The sequence below is a fragment of the Centroberyx affinis genome, unplaced genomic scaffold (assembly GCF_046629955.1).
Source record: "Centroberyx affinis isolate AG114_WGS23_722 - 3 ecotype Tasmania unplaced genomic scaffold, CSIRO-AGI_Caff_v1 ptg000101l_1, whole genome shotgun sequence".
Classification (NCBI taxonomy): domain Eukaryota; kingdom Metazoa; phylum Chordata; class Actinopteri; order Beryciformes; family Berycidae; genus Centroberyx; species Centroberyx affinis.
In genome coordinates this window covers 53,877-72,017 of record NW_027278803.1, presented here as the reverse complement: position 1 = coordinate 72,017, position 18,141 = coordinate 53,877, and the positions used below count along the sequence as shown (strand labels likewise).

At 39.9% G+C, this 18,141-nt stretch overlaps 2 protein-coding genes across 2 annotated transcripts; both read right to left on the bottom strand.

The window, feature by feature from the left end:
* tpk2 (thiamin pyrophosphokinase 2) lies at positions 1 to 2,802 on the bottom strand. The gene is made up of 8 exons (XM_071523488.1): positions 2,544 to 2,802; positions 2,191 to 2,432; positions 1,491 to 1,554; positions 1,270 to 1,400; positions 1,058 to 1,176; positions 489 to 621; positions 253 to 349; positions 1 to 143 (listed from the first exon to the last, which is right to left on the bottom strand). Exons 1-8 carry the CDS (start codon positions 2,611 to 2,613, stop codon positions 97 to 99), a joined length of 903 nt encoding a protein of 300 aa, XP_071379589.1. The 5' UTR covers positions 2,614 to 2,802; the 3' UTR covers positions 1 to 96.
* A 2,750-nt stretch (positions 2,803 to 5,552) lies between these two features.
* Positions 5,553 to 14,681, bottom strand: LOC139647727 (solute carrier family 2, facilitated glucose transporter member 1-like). Its single transcript, XM_071523693.1, has 10 exons — positions 14,664 to 14,681; positions 11,940 to 12,032; positions 8,449 to 8,609; positions 8,120 to 8,360; positions 7,831 to 7,993; positions 7,019 to 7,206; positions 6,659 to 6,763; positions 6,461 to 6,562; positions 5,927 to 6,130; positions 5,553 to 5,759 (listed from the first exon to the last, which is right to left on the bottom strand). Exons 1-10 carry the CDS (start codon positions 14,679 to 14,681, stop codon positions 5,553 to 5,555), a joined length of 1,482 nt encoding a protein of 493 aa, XP_071379794.1.
* Positions 14,682 to 18,141: the final 3,460 nt, after the last annotated feature.

Below are 18,141 nucleotides of genomic sequence, written 5' to 3'. Positions count from 1 at the left end.
ATGACCAAATGTGTCACGGTCCATTTTTACACACAGTGTTTATTTACAAACCATGTATTTGACATTTACAGAGCGTGCATCAGATAGTGTTCACTCTTATAATGTTTGATGGAGTCCGGTGATAAATTCCTGATAAAATGGCTCTGAAATGAAAGACACAAGATTACCAGTTACTTTTAAAAGGGATCTGGAAATGTCAGCAAATGATGTCAGAATTGTCATTACAGCTAATCTCTGTAGAAAGCCACAAACCTGTGTCTGGCTCGATAAAGGAGTGTCTGATAAGAAAGTCCAAGACCACCATGGCACAGTTGGGTTTGAACTCATCAGTGACCAGCAGCTCCTTCACCTGAAACCAAGACAACATGCTCAGTCTATTGTCTTTTGTTTGACATCTTTATACATGCATCTTTACACTTGGATCATCACTTTCACAGCAATGTGGTTTTCAAGAGACTCCTTCACCAGAATATCTCAAAAATACTAACCTTGTCAATTGGCAGGAGGTAGAAGTCTTGCACTTCTCCGTCTCCTATTCTAGGCTTGAAGTCAGGAGGAAGTTCCAAATCAAAGACAAACTGACTCTCTGGGAAGACTCCCTCCTCATCCTCATAGGTGTAGCTAGAAAATGGGTTTAGGTAATTAGCTATGGAATGGCAAGATGCATGCTGTTAACTTGTCTTTTAGAAATCAAAAGACTTTTACTCAATTTCATAGTGACCGGGTTCCTACACTTCTCTGGAAAAGTGTGAAATGAAATTCATAATTTCCAAGAATTTAACAATTTGGAAACCAATGTTGAGGAGGAATTTAGATTATATTCAGACAGTTGTAGATCCACTAATATTTCAAACTAATATTTGTTAGTGTGAGTTGGCGGTCATCATGTTATGCGAATATCTGATTGATCAAGGACCAAAATGTCCCAAAATTCAAAGCCACTTTACATAAACTGCAATACTACTTAAGAACAGCTAAATAAGAACAGATAAAGTGAATGACAGATTAAAAGTAATGCTGCACAACTGAGTTTGGAGGTGTTTTTTGTGAAGCTCACCTCACTGTGCTCACCGGCTGAGCCGTCTCAGCCAGGGCTTCTGGGATACACGCCTCCTCCTCGCACTCTTTCACCAGAGTGCGTTTGATGCCGATACCCGCAGCCAGACCGCCCGCTGCCTTCGGAGACACAACGGGATACGCATATCAGCTGGAAGTTAATTTGCATCCCCCCCCCGTCTCATGTGGCCGGTCGGGACGGCGTGGACTCACCAGGTTGTCCAGTAGTCCTGGGTAGGTCTGCTTGGTGGGGGAGCGCCGGGCCAGCCACATGCTGAGCTCCCCACTCTCATGCACAGTGTACCCGTTGATGTGGACTCCGTACCGCTTCACCCCGAAAAGACCTGCTCAGTGGCATGACTGTTGGCTCACGCACCACTAACCGTGACAATACTGAGTGCATGTATAGTTCATATGGTAACTCAGGTACTTACTGGTGGCTGCTCTCTCCATCCACATCAAAGGAGGGTCACAGAACCTTGGCATTACTTCATATTTCTGCAAGCAGAGATTGTTTTAGATTTACTACATTAAAGACGTAGAGTGTAGTTGAGGTTTATGTATCCTTCACTGTGTCACAACTGTCTTACACAGGTACATTTGTGTATGTATCAGGGTTGAATAGAATTGAGAATGCATGGTAAATTCCAATTAAATTCCCGGAGTTGGAATTGGAATGTCACTCAGCTCTAAGGAAACAGAATTGGGATTGAATTGGAAACCTGTCATTCCAAATTCTATGAAATTCCACTTCTAAGAGAGGTTGTCTTGACTATAAATCAAACATTATGAATCAAATAAAAGACAGTCAAACAACAAACACATTCAATCATAATGTATGTATTACCATTACGTTATGCATCAAATACCAGCTGAACGGTACCTTTAACATTTTATGATATTCAGTATTGATAATATATAAAAGTACATGTAATCTCAGATATGTGGTAAGAAAAAAACAAAAATAATACACAGAATTTCACAGAATTAAATTTAACTTCCTGAATTTCCAGTTCAATTCCAATTCTGTTTCCTGTAGGTTTTTCCAAATTCCAATTCCTCAGTTTAGCCTAATTGATGAGTTCATTCATGAATTGACCCCAGCCCTGCCCTGCCCTGCATGCTGGTCCTAACCTCATCCCTCCATCCTCTGAGGCAGCTCAGTGAGGCTTCCTGTCGCACAGTCTGCAGGACAGCGTCCACAGCCTCTGACCTGCTCCCATACGAGTCGAGACCCTGGCAGAGAGAGATGGCACCGGCCTGCGGCGGACTGAACACCTCCGGGTAACGAGACAACACGGAAGCAAACTGGGGACGAATCCAACCAACTTGTTGTCCGGCAATCTCAAAGCGACAGCAACTGGCACGACAGGAGCCTGTGCGGAACGGTGAGAACAGTTTGGTCAAAAGCTAAACTTGAGACTGGTTATAGCAGATTTCTACACGCTACATTCATGTCATTATTTCACACAGTGTCACGCGCATACCTGGTGAATAAAAGTTATTCATTCGGCGGAGAAGTTGCAGCATTTTATCTGACCAGGCAGCGTTGGCCATTTGGACTGCAGAGACCTTCTTGTCTGTGAACAAGCGAGTCAACTATATTAGTCCAGATTTGCTCAAGTCCAAGTCAGTGGACGAGTCGACTCGACTCATAGTTACACTGACATTGACAACAACAATAATACTTACCACGATAACACTGCTGCAAGATTCATGCACTGAACTGATACTGTCTACTCCATCTTTCTCCTCTTCTTCTGCTTTATTTTGCGGTAGACTGGGAGTGTTGCTGCCCTCCACAGGATAACGCAGGCTACTTCATTGTATTATCTTAAATGCTTGAATTGTGCAGTGTTGATGTTTTTCTTTCCAATTCTATGTTTTTTCCCCTCATTATCTCCCAGTAATGTTTTAAAGAAAATTCAGTAACTCCCATTTCAGTGAAATCCTTTTTCAACTGGTTCGTTTCTGCTGAATAGTTGTTGCATTCTATTAAGCTAATGTATGCCTTATGCACATTTACTGTGTTATTGTGTTATTATATCCTAATTTAAACTGGATCAAGATACAGACTTATCTTCAAATCCCTCTAAGTAGGCGCTATTGTCATACAGACTGCTGGAAAACTACTGTTTCAAGTAAAAAATTCAGCTTTCATGAAATAGTCATAAACAGCCAGAGAAGTGCTGTACTGAGCAGAAAATGCATTTGTGTTTCAGAACATCAGGACTGACGACTTTCCTCAGTGTTATTATCCACGTTTAAAATGTTTGGAGCAAGAAAATGACTTATTTTACAATACTACTTTGTATTGTTATACAGACTGCTAGAGAAGCCGTTTCAGTTATAGTTTAACTTGAAATACGAAGAGCCAGTTTCCTCAGCCAAGGTCCACGCTGCCTGGACCTTCTCTGCTTAATAAAAAGTACTTGATAACTACAGGAACAAGACCAGCAATGACAATATTTTTTGTGTATTCTTTTATTTATTAGTTATGCTATGAATACAACTCATCTTTCAGGACAACAAAACATATTGGCACTTTTATTTGACATAGTTATTACACATCCCTCTTAAAGCATGTAGATTCATATTTTTGCCCTTTGTCTGCAGTAAAATACCCTTCTTTAACACACCATGCTCAGTAAAGCCCTTGTTCAGTACTTAACTAGTAACTATAGGTACATGCATAGACCTTAACAGGTCGATTGTTACACAGACACATAGTTACGTACAGTGTATGTTTAGTAGGAAAAGAGAAGCACCTATAAAGTACATTGTGATGCTAATGTTCTGTGGATACACACACACACATCTTCAAACCAAACCAAATCAGTGCACGGATTTTAGTGTGCAGAATCAAATTCCATCCTTAACTCAAAGAATAGATGATATCAATAAGCACACCCCATAATAATCTCCTTTAGTTCCAGAAATGTCAGTCAATTACATGAATACTTAATACGATAAACAGATGATAAACAGAATAAACCTTTTTCTGAAACTCTTACACTCCACTGCCAGTGAAGTAGGACCTGAGTGGCCTTTCAGATCAAATGAATCATGTGGCAACAAGGCTTAAAGGGTCATTTTTAAATATAATCCATTAAAGGTTACACATGATTACCTGCTTTAAAATGAAATGAGTAATTCACAGGGATTCTCATACCCAGGAATGTTTTTTTTTTTGTTAACCTTGCCCATTTTGGTCAACTTTGCTAGAGAATATGCAGTTAAACAATTTGCTCCCATGTGCAAACTGTAATTACTATAGCATTATTAATGTGTTTGTAATCTCCCAATCTAAATTCTCTTTTCAAACATGTTTTTGAGTAATCACCTATTTTTTTATTTATTTTAAAAAGTAGCTGTTAAATGATTTTTGTTTTCTTTTTCGTAAATGGAATATTTTTGCAGTCACATTTGTTGGTAATCAGATTATTATAATTATGTAACACACAATCCATTGCTCCCCAAACCTGGATGGGACCTCAGCAGTCCTAGATCAGGATTTCTGTGCTAAAATGCTACATTTCGAGGTGTCCCCTTAATACTCAATGTCTGGTGGTAACATGTTGAACATGAATTACCACAGGAATAACACTGTTTCAAATATAACCAGTATGTGAAAAACTGTCCTGAATTTAGTGTCCTGTCATTAAGTGGACGACCTTATGAAATGAATAACTAATAAATTAGTAACTACAAAATGATAGATCACCTTGGTAGATGGCGATAATACATTTATAAATTCCTAAATGTATTCAGAAATGTAATACATTTCTGAATAGATTTATGTTGATAGTTCATAATTTCTTATGAGATGAATGTAAGATGACATTTGTACAGTCAATTCAGGTAATAAAACATTTCATAAAGCAACAGAAAATACACTTAATATATTTTCTTAATAATTTCATATAATTGACACTGGAAATTTGGAATGTATACATAATCAAAAGACTGTCAATCATTTTTTTTTAGACTCTTACATTAACTTATTACAGCTGATTGATATATTTGAGGCAGATCTGAGGTAGCCTAGCTAAACTTCAATGTGACTATGCTAATTTTTGTCGGACCAACTCTGTGATGAATAGCTCTATAAAAATAGTCTTGTGTAACCTACCCCATTCAGCTAGGTAGCTACTAATGAGCCACACCTGTGTCTGTGTCTACCTGAGACCAGGTGTGGAATTGATGATCACAGCACAAGGCTTCAGTGTTTCCAAAAGCCTATAATTGGCGTGGAAATAAGACTTGTTGGACTTCAAACTCAGCCCACAGGAACCAACGGTGGCGTCCTCAGTCAGTGCATACATCTATTTTTACAATCTGTGTAACAGATTTAAATTCAAAATGCCACTGCATCCATATGAAAGAGCTGCTGCCCCTAACACTAGTTTATGCCAGTGGTCTAAAAGTGTAGCCCAAATCTCCTCGCAAGGACACATTGCTGTACGCAGGTGTGTGTGTGTGTGTGTGTGTGTGTGTTAAAGCGGGGAGTCGGCCCCCGTGAGGGTGTTGAGCTCCTCGGGGGCCGAGTACTTCTCAGAGGACTGGCCGGCCGACTGGCGGAAGCCCGCTGAGATCTCGTCAAAGGTCCGGCCCTTGGTCTCTGGCACCTTGAAGTAGGTGAAGATGAAGAAGCCCAGCAGCAGGACGGTGAACAGGATGAACACGTACGGGCCGCACAGTTTCTACAGGGAAGGTCACAGGCAAAGAATAATCACTGTTATACCTTTGTTGGGCACAATTTACAGTATGAGAGTTAGAGTTGAATGAAAGTAAATGCAGACCGCCTGGTTATGATAAAATGTTATTCTAATTTTTTATTTATTTGAGACTTGACGCTGCGCCTCCTTACCTCAACGTACTGGAAGCCCATGCCCACTGCGAAGTTGGCAGACCAATTGGAGAAGCCAGCCACTGCGATGGCTGCCGGCCGTGGCCCCTGGCTGAAGAGCTCGGCCACGATGAACCAGGGGATGGGGCCGGGGCCGATTTCAAAGAAGGCTACAAAGCAGAAGATGGCTACGATGCTGACGTAGGACATCCATCTGAGCTGGTCCTGAGGAGGGCAGAAACACCAGGGATGTGTTCAGCCACTTGATATGAAGGGCTTAATTCAAATCAAAGTAGTTTGTATTTATCCATTCATTGCGATAAATACTCAATGCTCTATAAAGATATAGATAATTACATCCTTTAAAGTGTTTGTAATTTGGAAAGTAAATGTCTTAAGATAGCTTCATACTTTACTCCTCTACTACTTTCATACTAGCAATCATTTTCAAAATTATACTATATTAAATTATATAATATACAGTATATTAGCCCTCTAAGGGGAAATTCAATGACACATAATGCTGTCGTCTTACATCCACTGTCACACACTTACCAACAATGCCAAGGCAATGGTCATAAGGACTGCTGACCCAGCCATTCCTAATAGACCAATGAGCTGGAGCGATCTCCTGCCTGCACGCTCCACCACAAACAACTGGACAGAGAGAGAGAAATTAGCATTTTAAAATGGAGAAGTGAAATGTTGAACTTTTTATGCCTCAAATGCCCACGTCTTCCTCCTGGGACTTACAGAAACCACAGTGAAGGCAGTGTTGACCACTCCGGCCCCAATGGTCGCATAGACAGGCTGAGACACTCCTGCTCGCTCAAAGATCCCGGTGGAGTAGTAAAACACCTACAGCCGACGACAGAGGGAACAGTTACCTCAGGTTTGCTGGAGTTATTGTTTGTTTTGTTGTGTACATGTGCGGGTGTGATGAAACAGCACTTACAAATAATGAACATTTGTTTAAACCTGCCTCAATAGTTTCAGAATAAAACTGAAATACTCAAATAATTTCTTGCGATTGTGTACATTGTCTGGCTCTCATTCATCTAGCATTGAAGTAAGACATAACAGTTCCCAACACTCTTTGTCCCTTTGACTTACAGCGTTGATCCCAGACAGCTGCTGCGAGAGCTGCAGCATGATAGCGATGAAGATGGGCTCGCGGTAGAGGGGGGAGCGGAACAACTCGAGGATGGTCACCTTCTTCTCCCTCATCATCTGCTGGCTCTCCTCCTTCATCTCCTGGATGGCTGCATTCACCTCCTCGGTGCCCCGCAGCTTCGTTAAGACTAGGAGCGAAAAAATATGGGAGATGAAGCAGTTCAAATAACTTTTTCTGGTTATTTTAACTTGGTCATAATGCCATAACACAAGAACCGGTGTGGCCAGTAGACAGGTCATTTCAGAGGTATAACAGCAAAGGGCTAATTTCATAACACAGCTGCAAAACTGTTCTTGGTTGGTTGGTTTTCCTTCTGTTTGTGGGTTCACAATTCTAATGAATTACCTGTCCTATGGTCATGTGGTGTGTCCAAGTTGGTGATCCTACAGGCTGTAGCACCTGGACTGGGTAGTATTTTCCTTCAATTACCTGCCCATGGATGAGGCGGTAGAGCTAGCCTTGGTGCCTTGATTTACCTGAAGTCTTCTGGTCCTGTGACACTAAACCAGCTTCTCTCTCTCTTCTCAGTCCACTATCAAATAAATTCAATAAATGAATCAACTAGAGAGGTGACCACTAGGGATGCAGCGATTAACTGATGTCCCAGGTATAAAAGACTAACCTATTACATATAATCGTAAAACTGTGAAACTGTGATTTTCCCTCAGACTATAATGGTACCATGATATTCTCATACTGTTGCGTCCCTAGTGACCACAGAGCAAAGTGTCGTTGTGTGTGTGCATCTCACCACTCCGGGCTTTCTCCTCCTCATTGCAGCTGATGAGGAGGTAGCGGGGGCTTTCGGGGCAGAAGGGCAGCAGGACACACTGCAGTACAGCCGGGATGAAGGTAAAACCCAACAGGAGAGGCCACAGGGAGGCATTCCCCATGATGGACTCGATCCCAAAAATCTGCACAAAAGACACATGCGCTACATACACATACACAACACAGTACATCCAGAAGACACAGAGGTACAGCGGTCCATACCATGTCGCCGCAACAGGACATTATTAATAGCGTTTTAAGGAGCTTACCTGTGCCATGAGTATGCCAATTACAACGCCAAGCTGATGCAAAGTGCCTAGTGCTCCACGGAGAGAGGTGGGCGAGACTTCCCCAACATACATGGGCACAAAGCCTGTGGAGAGGCCGGAGTAGAGGCCCACTATGAAACGTCCAATGATGAGCATCTCCCAGGATGCGGCTAGCTTGGAGAAGCCCATAAACGCAGCAGCGATAAAGGCTAGCACATTGGCCATGAGCATGGAGTTCCTCCTTTAAAAGAACAGCATTCATGGCACATTTTTAGCACCTGTCCATTTGGTATGATGAATAATGCTGTCGGTCAAATGAACTGTCCTACCTGCCAAAGCGGTTGACGAAGAGGCCGACGGAGAAGGAGCCGAACATTCCTCCCACAGAGAAGATGGCCACGGAGATGGACCACAGAGTAGTCAGAGAGTTCTGAGAGATGGACTCTGAATACCTGCTGGTCCATGTCTCGTTGTAGAAGCCCTCAATGATCTGAATCACAAGACAACACAGCACTGAGGCTCACTGTGCATCACAGTTAAAAATAACAGATAACGTTAAACCAGCTTGTATCTGCAGCAAGGTAAACAAGGCTATAACTTGGCTAAATTTCATTCTTGAGAGTCTCATTTATGACTATTTACATAAATTCCTTGCATCTGATTGTTGAATTGCCCGTATTTTGACTCTGAAAGAGAACCACAAAAAGCATTTACTTGTATATATAAATGATTATATGGGGTAGTAGATTGAAAAAGTATATGTAGTTCATAAAAAATGCTTCAGTGACTTAAAACTGAACATTGAGCACACAAAATATTATATATATAATGCACTGATTTAGTTCTCTGCATCATCTTCTTACACTGAACATGTTTTGGCCTGAAGTGGAGAGATGAGATGGTGAGAATATTCAACAAAATTTTCAGTGTTGACGATAGAATGTAAAACTGCTCTTGATATAGTTGAGGTCAGGTTGAGGATAGCTGACTAGACGTCTAACATAGTAACAATGGGCCAAAGATCCAGTAATCTGTGACTATTTATACTTGTGGGTGGGTGAGGCCTGGCAAGAAGTTGCTGGCATGTGTTAGCAATACCACCTAAGTCAATGTGCTTTTTGGATGGACTGTTCGATGACCAGTACTTTTTATATCAGCTAAAGGCTAATTTATCCCATTAAACACTACATAGTGTTTCTATCTATTCACTGAGGGTCGCTTAAGGTCAAAAGAAAGAAACACTGCATGCAGCTTCAATCATATCTAAAAAAAAACTGCCTTTCAAACAGCCCTGTCCTCTTCAGTTACAGTTTTAGTTTAGTTTTATTGTGGGTTGTAGTCCCCATGAAGCACATAGTCCTGCTGTCATAGAAAAACCATGTGTGATTTTAGCAATAAATTTGAAGTTTGAATAGTATCCATGTTGAGTTTCCTTGAAACTCACTGTATAATTTTAAATATAGGTCCACAAAGAAAATCTCTTCAATTCATCTCCTCACCCCTGAAAAACCTACTCTTTGCTAGTGATAGGTAAAACATAGATGATCAAAATTTAAATTAGGACAGTTCTATAGTGGATATTGTGCATTGGCTTATTCCAAAAGCCACTAGTACCGTAAATCAGTTGTGTGTAAGAACGTCACCGTGCATTAGCTGTATCATGGCAGCGGTTACATAATTCTTTTCCCTTAATCCTATAAACTTGACAATGAGCTTGTCTTCCAGTGGAAAGCCAATTAGGAACATACAACTGAAGTTGAAAGGACAACAAACACCATGACTGGGTTTTTATGTGCATGATTTATAAGTGATAGTATTAATCAGAATAATGGACAGAAGCTTTAAGTTTAGAGACGTGGTTCTCAATCCAGGTCCTGGAGTACCACAGTCCTGTTGGTTTTCACTTTAGCCATATAATCAGGGACTGATTTACCTGGGATGCAAGGTGAATGCAATTAATTAGCTGGTAGGATAGAAAACCAGCAGGGCTGTGGTGTTCGAGGACCAGGATGGAGACCCACTGCTTTACAGGAAGGAATAGAGACCAGTCAGCTTGTGTATTTGCTGATCCCTGCACAGGCTGAGGTCATCTGTACGCAGCTCTATTTATAGGCCCCAATCTAGTCAGGTGTACTAAGAAGTACACACACAGACACACAAGCACGTGCACACAAAACACAGTTTAGTGCTAAAGAAAAGAGTCAGTAGCTTACGGAAAGAGTCATTTTGAAGTTGAAAATTCCCAGCACACAATGATAGTAAATATGGAGGCCTAATGTAGCCGATGGACTTACCATAAGCAACAGGAAAAATAAAATCATTTTTATTTTATTGTATTGTATTTCCCAAAGATACTCAGTGATGTGTTTTACATCATGTCAGCAGTAGCTGTTGTTTCCATCCAAATTTTAAGCAAATGTTTGTGAAATGTCACAAAAATAAAATGTTAATTAGATGTGTTTCCATTAGCTGAAAAAAAAACATCCACCAGAAACATGGAAAGACTTGAAATAACTGATAATTATGGAGCAAGTTGTTGTTCTTTGTTTTCAGCTAATGTTGGCCATATCTCATGCTGTCCAAAAATCAAAACAAAGAAATGCACTTGGTAATATTCTGATGCCCACATTACTGCAGCCGCTGCACCCAACTGGCAGTCAATCTCTCAATCCCTTTTACCTTCCTCACCTCACCTGAATGGGACAGGCCGCTTTTTCCGGAAGAGAACCTTGGCCTCACATTTCATGATACGATAGATACGATAAAACTTTAATGTCAGATTTCTAATAAACTTGTCTTGCGTCCTAAGCAGTACAGTTCACACAACAGTTGGCTCACATAGTTGCACCTATATAAATATATACGTGACTATTAGACATCATACATACGTCATAAACGTCTATACTTATCCACATGATGTGCACAACCCTAGTGCATATAATATAAGACACTGCTTAGCCTGAGCACGGGGTCCATATAAAGTCTCCCCATCCAATGCCCCAACGCCCTGCCTGTCAGAGACCCTGACTACATCCACCCCTCATAAGTCAAGATCCTTTACCTAACTGCCCATTCAGCACTCTAGAATATATGAGTCCACTAGAAGGTGCTGAACCTCATCTCAAACTGTTCCAATGCACATCGGAGATCACAGTCCGAAGCCGCCTAAAGGACAAAATCATCTGCAAACAGAAGAGATGCCACTCTGATGCCACTGAACTGGACACTCTCCAGACCTCGGCTGCACCTTGATATCCTGTCCATGAATATCACAAGCAGGAGAGGAGCCCGAATTGGTCCACATGGTCCCCACATGGTTTAAACCTAATCCCAAAAAGAGCTTGCACATTAGCAGCATTTTGAGAGCCCAAGCCAGACTACAACCAGATTTTTACTGTGTTCACACTGTGACCATAACCAGTTTTTGCAATACTAATTGAGCCATTGGGCCTTTCTAACTTAATATACATCATAATTCACATAAAAATATTGGATGGAAACCCAGCTAGAGACATGTGGACACTTTCCATGAATTCACTGCCAGGTGTGTGTACTTATTGCCACATTTTAAAGAACAAACTTAAAAGAAAGTTTAAAGAACAAAGAACAAACAAAACATTGGGAAAATACTACATATTGGTTTTACCGTTTTTTTAGATTAACCAATCACAGAAAACTATTGCATGTCCTCAGTGTATGTTAGTGTTTGGCCCTCACAATGATAAAATTTAGTGGTGTAAAATGGTTCTACATATAGGTTCCTTTTATGCTGAATGTACTATATGTACTATGTTTAACATTGAAAATGGTAGATACTCACATTCTGTGGAGCGTTGATGACACCAGTGTTGTAGCCAAACTGTAGCGAGCCAATCACAGCTGTCCCCACCGCCATCATCAGTGGGAGTGTCACCTGATGTTATGACCAGAAAAACGCAGATAAAAGTCTGCATTTTAAAATAAAAGTTACACATTAACAGCATAAAGGTCCTACAGTTAATAATCGTATCCTTTGTTTAAATAAAGAGTATTTCACTTTCCTATTTCCTATTCTAGACCTATGAAATCAGACATTTCACAGTAGTAAATTAGAAAAATGTAAAAAAAATTTAAATGGTTAATGCTATTCTGTCACATGGTTCCGTGTGCATTTTCTGATCCAAGGTTTCTTTAATGAATCATTCATAAATCCTCTGCTCTGTTCCAAAGGAAATTGAGTTCTTGCTTCTTTACCAGGAGCATCAGATTGCATTTACAAACACATCAAATAGAAACACTATAGTCTGAATTACATATGGTGAGAATTTTTTTTATTGATTTATCTGTCTAATTCATCGTCTATTAAGAAGTTCATAGAATTAGAAAAAGTGAATGTCAAGTGTCCATTTGTGCTGTGCCCTATCTGTGGGCAATGGGCCTACAGAAGACCTGCCAAGGGCAAAATGATGCAATCACAATTGTCAGTTTTCTCACAAACATTGCATTGTATGAGTACAACCCAACTGAAGAGATTAGGCTAATTCACTCAATCTAGGAAGTTAAAGAGCAATGTCGGCATGCAAGTCAATCACCTTTTTTGTCACTCTAGTCTACAATGCATAAACTGAAACGGTGCATTTGATGAGTTTGTCTAGTTCAGTTGGTCCTACATTACATGGCAGGTGAGAATTTAGTTTAGGATACACACATCAGGGCAGAGAGTTTGATGCAGGCAACACTAAATTAGGCTACCCTTAATTGTTCAGTTACTATACATGGGTAAGATGCAGAAGAGTAGTGAGGGAAGCAGTGTTGGTGGTAGACAGGTAAAGCCTTGGGTTGCCTACTAAATAAATACTGATTGAACGTTAGACCATATATGCATGTAAATTTCTCTTCATCCACCATCAACACCCATGGTTTCAGACACCGTTCTCCACACCACTGCTATTTTTATTTTGTCACGGTGTTCCACCAAAGATGCATCCTATAAAATGGGATGACTGGACACAGCAATAATTAGCCGAACTAAAGTTGTAATTTTGTAAAGTTGTAAAGTTCCAAGTCTTCTGTGTGCAGCTCCCCTCACAGCCCTCGGCTATGTTCAGGGTTACATCAGCTTTTAATCTGGCTGCCTGCTCTCTGACCAGCAGCAGCAGCTTTGTTCAGGATCAAGCCTGTCACTGCTGTGTCATGTCCAGACCGCCATTCAAAAGCCCTGATGCGTTTGCTGGGTGTGTGTTTATGCGGAGTGTGTTTTACATTGCAACACTCATTATGGATGTTTGATTAACTCCTTATTTCATGTGTCTGAGGATCTAGTCACAATGTTCACAGAGTGAAAGAACAACTATTTTAGGCTGACATCACTGAAACAATATTCTAGATGATATCTCCACACAATTTCCCAATTTATTGAGTTTCATTTAATATCTGATGATGATGTTGGGAAGTGACTTATTGATTCATTTTCAGCTTGATTTCAGTTTTTCTGAATTGCTGGAAAACATCACACTATTTCATGTGCTTTTTACCTTGGTAAAGTAATATATTATTTTATAAAGTGCTACACCAAGTACAACTCTAAATGGTTGTGTGAACAGTATTGGATACTGATTGGCAGGTATTAACAGCCCTCTCATTCAAATGATATTTGAGTGGGGAAATTTGGAGAGTAATTAAATTCACCTGATCCATCTGGATCTATTGGAAGCTACATCCTTGAACTCACCCATCCAAAAATCACTCACTGATTTGAAGTACATTTTGAGATTAATATGTTTGAATATATGTAATATGTTTGAACTTGGAATGTAGAATACACATACACACACACACACACACACACACACACACACACACACACACACACCTATGTGTGTGTGTGTGTGTGTGTGTGTGTGTGTGTATTCTACATTCCAAGTTATATATATATATATTGGAAGGATGTCCATATGTCCTAATAGCGTTCGCGCGTGTGTGTGTCTTTGTGGTGTGTAATGTTACTTAGCGGGGAAATGGTGCTTTGAAGCGAAAAAGCGTAACTAGGCATCTTCAGAGAGCATTGTATTATACATGAGAAACAAAAGGGTCCAACATTTTATCTCAACTGAAAGTACAACCAGTGTACTATTACTGCGTATATTACTGTACATGAAGCTAACTAACTATACAGGCCTGATACTATAACACTTGACATGGTATACATTAATAACATTACAGCATAATAGCCTATTTACTTTTGGGAGAAAGTTAGGCTAGGGTGACTATTACCTTAGTATTATATTACCTGAGGGTGTAAACTACTTACTATTAGCCTACCTTCGTATTATTTTACCCGAGGGTATCTAGGCTAAACTAATTCACTATTATCTTAGTATTATATTACCCAAGGGTGTAAGTGTGTGTGTAGGCTATAATTCAGTATTACCTTAGTATTATATATTACCTGCCACCTTAACTGAAACATGTCACCTTCCTCAACAGCTAGGCTAGCCTCTTTTCCAGAGTTAATAATGTCAGTATTAAGTGCCAACATGTCTTATACTGATTATAGAGAACTTACCTTGTCCTCGGACTCCATGCTGACTACTGAGGTAACTCACAATATCTGCTTCCAGACTCTGGAAAAACGCAAGAACGGCCCCTTAGTACCCCGTCAAGTAAACAAAATCTACTTTTTACAACACACACGTAAGCGTCCTGTTGAGAATGTTGTCATGGTCCGGTCCTATCTCCGGTATAAACCAGCCTGTCTCCGTTTCTGTCTCCATTCACCTGCTCCAGTAAGCCGCTTAATGACGTCGAAACGAAGTTTCGAAGACTCTGATTGGCTGCCGTGCTTCTGAAGACTGTAACTGGCATTGCGCTGATTGGCTGAGAGTGGAAGAGCAACATGTGCATACAGCACACTTTAAAGAATGATAACAGATTCATATTCCTGGATGAAACAAATTTAAATATGGACAAAATATTTTTTCAAAAATATTTTATATGCCACAGCCTGTACAACCAGGAAGAATGTGAAGGGCAGAGAGTTCCAAGAAGGCAAATTAAAGGAAAATATGAGGAAAAAAAACTTCTCAAACACAAAGTGAAATGTGTGGCATTAGTGGCAAAAATAAAAAAGTAAACATGTTGCCCCCCACAAGTGATGGAGTAGGCCTATCTGGGCAAATCAGCAACAAATATGTCACCTTGTTTTGACAATGTGATTCAGCCAATCAACCCAAGAACCATGTTTTGTAAATGCTTGCTTTGCTGTGAGAAACTCAAGCTTGTGTGCCCTGCATCCTAGCCAAATGTATGCTCCTGGATAGAAAAATACTGATCTTACCATTACCATTGATTATCATCATATTTCTATGTGTATGGTCTGATGTCCTCACCAATCCCAGCCCTACCTCACAAATAGGTTTGGGGAGCAATGGATTACCTGTAATTGGATTACACTAATCTAAGTACATAAAAAAACAGCAATCAGTGTACAGATACTTCTGAAAAAGTAGGTGAGTTTATTAAAAACATATTTGAGAGAACAATGTTCATATTGTGAGTTTATGGACACAAACCTTATGAACATTCAGAGGCACATTGTGCTGATTGGCTGAGAGTGAAATAGAAACATATACAGAGCATTATGTTAATAGATGAATATTACTGGATTAAATAATGGATTCATATTAATATTAAAAAAAATGATTACATATTCTGTATGCTACAGTATGGGGTGACAAATGTTAATTATTGAAAAATAAGTGAAGAAGAACCACTTCTCATGCAAAAGGTAAACTATTTATTCATAAGCAGTGGTATAAATAACAAGGCAACTGTAAACATGTCATCCTCCACTAATGATGCAGTCCCATATTTGTGTTTAACTCCATATTACAAAGATTTCTGAGACAAAAGTAATTGAACGCAATCAGATTACTGAGTTGGAGAATTACTGGTTACAATTGTAAGCAGGTGACAAATAATGTGCAATGGATTTCCTTTTGAAAGGAATTTATCTGTTGATCCCCCATCCTCAAAATGCCATCTTTGGGTCTACTTACCATCAAAGACATTTCAGCAAAATGTGTTAAAGCAGCTAAAAAACAACAACTACTAAACAAATTACCAGATATCTTAAAATAGAAAACACATTTATCAATTATGTTTTGTCCTGTGAATCCATATTAAAGTCAAACAAATAATGGTCCTGTAGATTTATGATGACATCGCTTTTATAGTCCTATATTTGTCAGTTAGTACATCATTCTTTTGACATCTGAACTGGAATTCTGTATGAATGCTGACCTTGGATTATGGCACAAAGGACTGTATCCTGACTCGCGACTGCTGTGAACAGCCTGGAAAGACAGCTGTTGAAGCCACTATTTTAGATATACAGGGAAAGGTGTGCTTCAGGTGCGCTCCTGTGGCTGGGAAGAGATCATTCTCAAGGGCCTCAGAATACCTCAATTTCAATTTTGACCATAGATAGGGTCAAAAGTCATAGGAAATTATCATGTGTTTGGCTTTCCTCCTTCATGAGGAGTTTAAAAGTGCCTTCCCTTGGACAAGGGCTTGATATAATCCAATAGATTCCTTGTAAGCCAATACAAAGACTGCTTTCTAATACTTAAGTGGAAAGCTGTTGTAGTAACCTTTGCACGCATGTTTTCATTCGCCTTGCATGCTAGAGAGAAGGGTTGCTACTAAGCCTTAGGGATTCCCTGGGTCATCTCTACTGATTCAGTCACCCATGTCAACCTAGTCATGGGATATACAACCCTTGTGATCCCAGTGAGTATTATCTCCAATGATCACAGCTGAAATATATATTATTGTGTCTTGTTTTGGAGTCCATTTCCATTCAGCATCTTGATGTAACAGCTGTCTCAGAGGCTCTATCACTGTTGCACACTCTCATGTCCATAATCTAGTCCATACCTACAGTCTACGGTCCATACTCTAGTCCTAATCCAGAAACAGGACTAATATGGCCTAGCAAAATATTAGTGCAGCGATTGCTCTTCCAGGTTGGTTGCATAGGAACACGATGTTCAAATTGTGAAACCTGATATTGATATTTTAGTTGGCTAGCAAGCGTAGCTATAGGTGTTTCTGTGTTCACAGATTATCCACCTGCCTTTTACACCACACCTCCACTGAGCATTCCAGTCGGACAAAGAATAGAAAGTGACAGATCCATATACAAATGTCATATGTTTCATCCATTTCTGTCTGGCCGCTGCCTAAAGCTGTGCACTAGATATACTTGCATCACACTTGTAGGCAGTTGGCTATCTGCATTATCCTTTTGCTTACTCTTGTCAACAGCTGATGGTAAAAGGGGCAGATTATTTTATTATATGGTCAATTAAAATCTATCACCCCATAGCCTAGATAAAATACTAAATTTTCAATTTTTCAAGATTAATAATACTTTGTTCTACATGTGTCCACATTGTGAGAAGTGAGGCGGTGGGTGGAGTATCTGTGGGTCGGTTGTGGTGGGCCAGTCTGGGTCAAACTTCCATGGCCATTTTGTTTGTCCCAGTCCCCAAGGGGATTAATAAAGTGCTATCTTATCTTTAGAATAGATCTGATAGGATTAGCTAAAAGTAATCCTGTTACTTTATTTACATCCCCATTAGCTGCTGCAATATCCACATAAATATTATTCATTCATTCAACCTTTATTTAGATCTCAGAGATCATTGAGGGTATACCCTCATTTACAATGATGCTGAGAGTATACACATAAAAAACAACCAACGAGAAAACAAATAAACAAACCACCTCCCAACTGAACATAGGAAAATTAGCTTTGTTTCTGTACAAATATCCAATTTTTTGTCGTAGCTTGCTAACTAGTGTGTCAATGTGAAATTTAAAAGTAACTTTTTGATCTAGCCAGATACCAAGATATTTATACTCCGAGACCCTCTCAATATTGTGTCCATTCAGAGTGGTAATATGCAAACTATTGTCCACAATATTTCTGGCTCTAGAGAATAGCATATATTTAGTCTTGGTTGAATTCAGGACTAATT